The 8,660-nt window shown below is 38.1% G+C and overlaps 1 protein-coding gene across 8 annotated transcripts in view; it reads left to right on the top strand.

The window, feature by feature from the left end:
* Positions 1–6,390, top strand: part of LOC122081916 (bifunctional riboflavin biosynthesis protein RIBA 1, chloroplastic-like) — a 12,554-nt gene extending 6,164 nt beyond the window's left edge. For all 8 annotated transcript variants that reach the window (XM_042649320.1, XM_042649319.1, XM_042649322.1 and 5 more), the window contains 3 exons: positions 2,681–2,810; positions 3,282–3,578; positions 5,751–6,390. In XM_042649320.1, the coding sequence (XP_042505254.1) occupies positions 2,681–2,810; positions 3,282–3,578; positions 5,751–6,047 (724 nt within the window). In that variant the 3' untranslated portion in view covers positions 6,048–6,390. The remainder of the gene's footprint in view (positions 1–2,680; positions 2,811–3,281; positions 3,579–5,750) is intronic.
* The last annotated feature ends 2,270 nt before the right edge of the window (positions 6,391–8,660 follow it).

Raw genomic sequence — 8,660 nt, 5'->3', positions numbered from 1 at the left:
GTAGACTCCCTCAATAGTCTTCTCTCCCCCCTTTCATTCCCTCTTCTGACTATCATTTCTTTCTTAATTTAGGATTTTAATTTCAGTTGTTACATTATTGCTATCCCTTTCCCCCAAGGTTCATGGCTAGTGTATGTGTTGGCTTTGCCCCTCCTAGCCATAGAACCATCAATTTATTGCTTTTATTTTAATTGTCTCCTTTCCCTAAAGCCAAGTAGAGTAACCCTTGTAAGAGTGACTCTCTGGTCAAGTAGGGAAGCTCATATTATGATGCATCCCTCGGGCTAAGTAGAGAAACCTACTTGTGAGTCTCTCTCTAGCTTTATCCCCTTTATTTTACTTTATTTTTATTTCAGCATTTTTTTCTTTATTGTTTTTTTTTAATTGTGTGGGTTGTTTATTTTCAGTTATTTATTTATTTAATTTTAATTGCGTGGCTTGCGTCTTTAAATTCTTAGATGACAAATGGTTAGGACGTTATTTTAGATACATATGTTTAGGACGGTAATTAGAATTATATCACAACCATTAATTGGTTCACTTTCGCATTATTAAAAGAAATGAAAAAATAAAGTGGTTGTTCTTCCTGTGTTCGACCCGTAGCTACACTGATCCGTACGCTTGCGGTTACATTTTAAATCTCAAACAAACATACTGTTGCAAGTTTTCTCAATTGGAGCACCTGGTGTTGATCCAGGGAAAAAGGACTGATGTCTGATCCAGTTGATACCTGGTGGTCAGAATCTCAGGTCATCTTCAACTCATGTTCTGTCTATGGTTATTATCCTACTGGTTTTCTTATTCTCATTCTTCCTTCTTTGCCATGAACAAGTAAGTATATCTCTGAAATTTCCTGCAACTAAGAACCTAGTTTCTAGAAGATCATATACTCCATTTTTTGGATTAAGCAAACCAGCCATCAGATCTCTCTGAAAATTTGATCGAACATCAAGAACCATAATTGGGGAACTCAATCCACATTTCATCCTATTCTGACCAGACGATTTTCTAGAATTGTGAATTTCCTGTTTTGCTCTTCTTCTCCATTAGATACCTAATTCACCTCTGATTCAACTTATGATTTCTGAACTCATTTACCTACTGTTTATATGTTATTTTCATGTCTGAAACCAGTAACCTTTCTTCAACTTCTGAACCCTAATTATGTTTTTCAATTTTATGTTTTACCCCTATTCCTATTGCTGTTAGGAATCACGTATGTCTCCCCAACCTGAATTATTCTTTTTGAGTCTTCAAACCAGTACTACATTAAGGGCCCTCCTAAGAGGTAGGGGAGGAAGAAAAGAAACTAAGTGTAACATTAGGCATGGAAGGCTCTAGGAATAAAAAATAAGCTTGTTCCTTGGGGTATCAATGCACCGGGATGAGTCACCAGAAAGCTTGCATCTAATGGAATGATCTGGATTTATGAGTTCATCGCCTAATGTTACACTCCATCCAAACGTGGTATATGGCAGCGCTGAAAGCAAGCTTACCCACTGAGTCATAGCTGGCTTTACCAGTGAAAATCATAACCACCCAATACCATGCTCTATGAAAGGGCAAGACTTCTCCTTTGAGGCCCACATTTGGCGAGCAGCCCTTTCCTGACAAAGGAGAAGGGGCAGGTGAAAAAGAGGTGGTCCACATCTTCAGGGGAGTTCCAGAGAAGACAGTAGATGGGAGAGGCTGGGATTTGTCTCTCAACGAGGAAGGATTGCGTTAGGGGGTATATCACCTTCTACCTTGAAGTTAGAGCCCTTAAATATTGGATTCTACTCTAGAGTTGGAGTAACTTTCTTGCATTTGTACTGGGTAAAGCAAAATTCCCATATCAAAAGCTCCCGTTATTTTTAGAATGGCAATTCTAACCTTGTTTAGGTTAGGCCCATTTAAAATCTCAATTTCCTAGCTTCCCTTCTCTCTGCATACCTCATAACCTCATCCTCAAAATTACCATCGTCATGGTCACCATTGACGATATTAAGATTACCAAAATACACCTATATTTAATTTGATCTAAATACACCTATAGAGGTTTCATTTCGACAGTCCCTTTATTTAATCCCTTGTACTTTTGCAGTTCTAGCTAGAAACTTTTTGCATCATGATTCATTTATTTCTAAAGATCTGATTAGTAACTCAGTCATCTTGACTTTCTTTTAGTATAACTATGCAATTACTGCCCATTTAATCTGGGTGGCATTTTATGCTTCCACATTATTATCAGGAATTCCTTTCCCCACGTTACCTATACGTCCTGCTTGTCAGGTTCATAAAGTGTGCAGGCATTCATACTCTTGTCTTGGCCTATGCTTATTACTTAATTGCATATGTATTGATGTCAAATTGCAATTGTGAAATGTGTACTCTGAGAGGTGTAGGTACTGGTAACCAAATTTTCAACCTGCCCTCTTTCTCACTCTGTGGGGGGGGGGGGGGGGGGAATATGACTTCTCAGAGCAGTGGAGATTTGCTAAGGCTGTTGCTGTCTCTGATCTATCTATTTTCTGGTGTTTTAAAATGGAAGTCATACTCATATGCATTGTGGTTGGCCCATAGTTTTGGGAGGGGAACTTAACATTGTCGTCTGTTGTTCATTACACTCTTGTTTATTCTATGGATATTTCAGTTGTCTAAATTTAAAAGTCTCTTCTGAATTTATTAATTAAATTTACAGGTATAGGAGGAAGAGAGAGAGGTTGGTGGAGAGGGCTTCTGCTGCTCCATTGCCGCTGAAGTGGGGCCCATTCACAGCATACTGTTATAAATCACTGCTAGATGGTATCGAGCATATTGCTATGGTTAAAGTAAGCAACTTTCAAGTGTTCATAATTGTTGTTTTCACATTTATAAATACTGAATTCTCACATGCCTCCGCATCATGCAACATTGAAAGTAAAACGAGGGCATGCTTGGTATTCATTGCTGCTCTTCCTGTTGCAGTGATATGTCAGCCATGCTCTGCTATATCACCATCAGGTTAGATGCCCTGAACATCAATCATAATGCTCGTCTTGAAATTGCCATTGTTAGAAGTGTATATTTTTTTATCAAAACAAAAGGGTGTCTAAATCACATAAATGATTTTATTGTTGTTTTAAAAGGGTTTATCTTAGACTTTTGGTTGGCAGAACTAGGACAAACCTTGACTTCATTGTGACTCGTACTTTCCTCATAGAGCATGGAACTTGCCTAAAATATCAAAGGTGACAATCCCTGGTCTGTTAATTTTTCAGATATCTTTTTGTGTCTGAGAACTGCATTTGTTATGCCTACAGGGTGCTATTGGGGATGGGCAGGACATTCTTGTACGGGTACACTCTGAGTGCCTCACTGGAGACATATTTGGGTCAGCTAGGTGCGACTGTGGGCGTCAGCTGGCACTTGCAATGAAGCAGATTGAAGCAGCTGGTAGGGGTGTGTTGGTTTACCTCCGTGGACATGAGGGAAGGGGCATTGGCTTGGGCCACAAACTTCGTGCCTACAATTTGCAGGATGATGGACGTGACACTGTGGAAGCTAATGAAGAGCTAGGATTGCCTGTTGATTCGAGAGAGTATGGGATTGGTGCTCAGGTATCGGAAACTTTATGTTGAGCTTCTAATGTTGAAATAATTCTATTTCTAGGTTTCTACTTGATTTTACCACTGATAATTAGATTGCCAATCATCAACTGCTTCTGAGATCTATGGCTGACATTGTTGGGTAGATGAACCCTATTTTACTCATTGGTATTATAAATGGACAGCTGGTACTTTATTATAGTCTGTCATTATAAGCTTGTGGCTGATTTATAGTGGTGCGTCAGGTTGACAGCCGGCACTTACTATAATTAGCCATAACTCGTCAATCTTTTTGCATGGATCTTCGCGCTCATCCTTGCTTGGAATCTCCATGTAGCCGACCCCATTAAGTTGGGATAAGGTTTTGGATGTTGTTGTTGTTGGTATTATAAATGGACTTGTTGAGCCAGACTAATTGATTACTCAATCTTGCTAGTTTTGTTCGGGCCAACCTGGCACGGTGATAGATAAATGGAGGGTGGGCTAGCTAGAAAAGTAAAGGCCATATAGTGAGTGCTTTGTTGGGGTTGTTTGTGCAGATATGTGCATGCTCATGTGTATAGAAACATCCACAGAGTTCATTGCCACCTAATGTCTGTAATGGACCAAATTTTGATCTAAATCTGATCTGAATCCAATTTGATAAGGCTTATCTCTGAGGGCTTGATCCAATTCTATCATGATCCATTCTGTTAAGTAGTGATCCGATTAATAAACAGATGGAATTATATATGAAACTGTCAAGGAGGGAAGGACCTAAGCCAGTTTGGAGACTCCTTTTTTCTTTTTCTTTTTTTATTATAATTATTCTCCCTCTTATTTTTGTCAAAATTGCATAGATATTGTGTAATTTTTTAAAGAAAAAGACAGGCAAATTATAAGATATTACATAATCATATAGGACTGGATCCAAACCGGATATTTAAATCCTTTTGATTCTAATTTAGGGATCCATCGGAGTATTGGATCAGATCATATTCGGTTCGTTTCGTGATTGGATTTTTGGACTGGATCAGGAGTGACCTGACTCAAATCCAACGCATTGACAGCCCTATTTGTGACCCTTGATGTCAGTCACTGGGGAAAGGATTTGGAGAAGAGACAGAAGCTGTCGCTGGTGGTAAGTTTCAGCCCTGACATTTTGTGACACATAATGGCCACCTTCTCTGCTGGTGTTTTGCCGGTCAAAAAGTTTCACATTTTGACAACTTGGGAGAAGTCCAATATATGGTGCAGAATCTGCTGTAATCTTACGGGTAACTAATCAATGGTACCCTACCTATTTGCCAATCAAATTGACCAAATCATCCATCCACGTGGCTCAAATAGGAGCTGAAGCATAGTTGTCAAGGCATCACCTAGGAGTCCTGGCCAGTTCTATTTTTTGGTGCCTCAGTTGCCTAGGCAGTGCCTTGTTGGTGTCGACTTATTCTTTTACCCCCTTGAATGCCGTGGTTCGCCTAGGCGCTGTGACAACTATGAGCTGAAGGCAGGGTCTGTGAAGGAAAAGCTCCCTATATAGCCCTAGACATGTGGCAGTGAAGTTGGTGCTGAAATATTGTTGACATGTTGTCCAGTGTCCACTTCACATCTATCCATCTGGCAAGTTTCAGTGCAACAGCAGTTCTCATGTGCTAATAAAAATTTAAGACATGGTTTAAAAGTTCAACTTTAGGGTTGATAATATGGGTTTTCCTTGGTAAATCCTGGTAGAGTTTAGTTTTCTATGTTTCAACTTTCGATCTGCTAGATGCACTTTGACTCGAGACAATTTTGAACATGCATTACTTGTGGACAATGTGTTCCTGAAGTTGGCAATTTCCCTGTAATTTCCTTAGGAATCCATTTGAAATCCTTAGTTGCACAATCTTCAGATTATTTTTCTTTTTCTATTGCATTCTTATTCTGGTTAGTTTGAATTTCTGGAATGAATCAGTTCAGGATTATGGGTTATAAGACCTCATGTTTGCTGTTTTTCTCTTGTATGATTTTTACTGTGTTTGGTCTCTATTAAAATCTTACTAGAATGTTTCAGTTTTCAATCGTGTTTGATACTCTTTCCAAGTTCCTGTTCTCAATATGTCATATTTGTTCTGTAGTAAGTACTTTACTGTTAGCTTTTGATGCTGATTTGGATGGATAAAATTAATCATATTGTTGAATTAATTGCTTGACTAATTGCAGATATTGAGAGATCTGGGTGTTCGTACAATGAACTTGATGACTAACAATCCCGCAAAGTATGTTGGACTCAAAGGCTATGGTTTGTCAGTTGCGGGCAGGGTGCCGTTGTTAACCCCGATAACAATAGAGAACAAAAGATACTTGGAGACAAAACGTGCAAAAATGGGGCATATTTACAATCCTGAATTCATTAAAAATCTTAATGGCCGCCCAGGTGGAAAATCAATTCTTGATAAGCCATCAGAAGAAGATAACAATGATGATGTTAAGCCACCTGATGGAGTAGCTGAGTCATAATAAGGCTATCTGCTGCACACATGATCTAAGGGTTGCAAACCCATCCAGGAATTGGGTTATCAAAAAGGCCTTGTATGTGGAAATAGAGATCATCTTCAACCTGCAACCTGAGTAATTCAATTATGCAGAAGGCTTTTGTGCTGTGAGATATCTGAGTGTATTATCCCCTGAGCAGAAAGGTGGTTATGAACTAAGTAGCGGATATAATCATTTGTAGAACTAATTGGTAAATTCTTGGATGAAGTTTCAGGTGAGTTGTTAGAAAGATTTGGTTTTAATTACTGCTGTTCTTTAACCATTGTATAAATCATTCAGAAAATAATCCATCTAGGGAGTTTCAAAATGTTGTGTAGAGGGTGGACCTCAAGTCCTCAACACAATAGTAAGGTTGCTCCATTGCGACCTAGTGGTCATGGGTTCAAGTCAGGAAACAACCTCTCCACGAAACAAGGGTAAGGCTGCAGACATTATGACCCTCACCAGACCATGCAGTGTCGGGAGACTCATGCACTAGGTACACCTTTTTTAGGGGGTTTCATATGTTGTTCTCATCAATTTTGAACCATGGTTGCATTGGTTGGTTTCTTCAGAGGATATAGCCATCTATATTTTTGTTCTTACTCCAAAATTCTTTCTAGGTAGCCATGTATTATCAAGCAGACCAGAAAACAGATTGTTTCAATTATTTATAGTAGTTATTGATTATAGACCTGTTCCTTTGCCCTTCTTTCTCTAAGATTTTTTTTTTTTTCATTTATTTATGTATTATGGCAAATTTGGTGCTTTCCTTTAGTGGATGAGACATGTACTCCATTGCCACTAAGGATAAAATGAGCATGTAGTTAGTTTCCTCAACCAATTTTTTTTTTTTTTTTTTGTAGCAGTTTCCTCAACCATTAGTAGTCTTTCTTCTAAGGTGTTCTTGACTTATTTCCCCATCTTTTCTGGATACTATCATAATTTGATTACATGTAGCTTAGCATTTAATGAGTTTTGTACCTGCTAGTGAATCTGAAATGTGAAAGGGAAGGGGTAGACTTGTGACCTTGGTCATGACTAATAAGGTGATACTTTCACACAATAGCTGGACAAAGGCTTTGAATCAATAGAGATTGCAACTTTGCTGAGTCCTTCAGTATGGTCTTTCAGAATTATAACTTGAATTAGAGCAGATATACCAACTTCTGGAATAAGGTTTTCTTTTAGGTTATAGACAATTTGGGAATCAAACCATAAATAGCTAGTTGGTGCCCCACAATTCACATTTCAGAATACAGAAAGAGTTGGTTCAAGTATGCATGAACTGTTTTCACACAATTTAAAAAATAATAGATTTCTTGTGATGTAACTGCATCGAGTCCGGATCCTCTACGGCCTCCCAGCTGTTGGATGCTCACTGCCAGCTCACCACTTTGGTTCACAACTGCATCAATACTTCTTTGAACACCTATTAATATGGTTCAGAACTTCATATCTATATATACTGTGAATCAGTATTGACATTTTAGAAGATCAAAGCTGTCTAAACCAACAAGAAAAAGAAGTGTAGCAATCAAGTTGATCAATACACTTATAGCATAACACCTATGGAGAAGGGTGACAGATCCTCAGATCCCAAAAAAGGCTCAAAGTACAAGATAAGGGAGAGGAAGAGGAGTCCTCCAAAGAGGTGGATAAGGAAAAACTCAGGAAACTATCTAAGGCAAAACTCAAAGAACTATCTGTTCTTTCACTTTATCAAGGTTTATCATTGCCTAAATTTTAAAAGTTGAAGTGATACAATAAAGAAAGCATATGCCACACAAGACCAGTGGAGAGATTGCATTGATGGGAATTCAAATAGAGAAACAAGAAGAAGAGAGAGCTGATCAAGAAACATAGACTATAGATTTCTTTTCTTTTCTTTTCTTTTCTTTTTTTTTTTTTTTTGGTGAACAACCTGGCTTCTTATTACTTTTGAAGTTTGCTATGACTTTTAAGTAAGCTTAGTGCATTAACCATGGATTCCAATTAGTGGTTTAAGCTTTGATATGGGCAAAAGAAGGATACATGGTTCCATGGCCCTTGCACCCAAGCATAGAGGGTAGCCGAAATTATGCCCCCACCCACCCCTGTGAAACCCAATAAATCAACATTGTCTTCATGCCCATGTGTGCTCCCTCATTTACTCCTATATTGTGAAACCAAGGAATGTTCTTTTCCCTTGTAAGTATATAGATTTTTTCCTTTTTTTTTTGGGTAAACAATAAATATATAGTTACACCTTAAAGAGTGTTTTGTTTTTGTAAGATTTGATAAGATGTGGTACCACCTTAAGCTATGTTAATGGATTTACAATAGTTTGTAATCAGTGGTTATTTTAATATCTTTAATTATGTTCTTTCAAAATCTAAGGGATGATGACCACTATCTATTGGATATCTCCACATTAACCCCCAAAAAATATGCCACGTGACACATTTGATAAGGATGAAATTTTGCAAATAGGAAAATCCTGAGCTCTCCTGCTCACATATTAAGTGTCAACCTGAGTAGAGTTTTCTGAGTGGCAAACTAAAACATTGAAAATTTCTAAACTACCTTTGAAAAAAAAAGTTTTTAAGTGTGGAGATA

This window comes from Macadamia integrifolia, chromosome 6 (assembly GCF_013358625.1).
Source record: "Macadamia integrifolia cultivar HAES 741 chromosome 6, SCU_Mint_v3, whole genome shotgun sequence".
Taxonomy (NCBI): Eukaryota; Viridiplantae; Streptophyta; class Magnoliopsida; order Proteales; family Proteaceae; genus Macadamia; species Macadamia integrifolia.
Note: the sequence above shows the minus strand (reverse complement) of the source record. Positions and strands in the feature narration are given on the sequence as shown.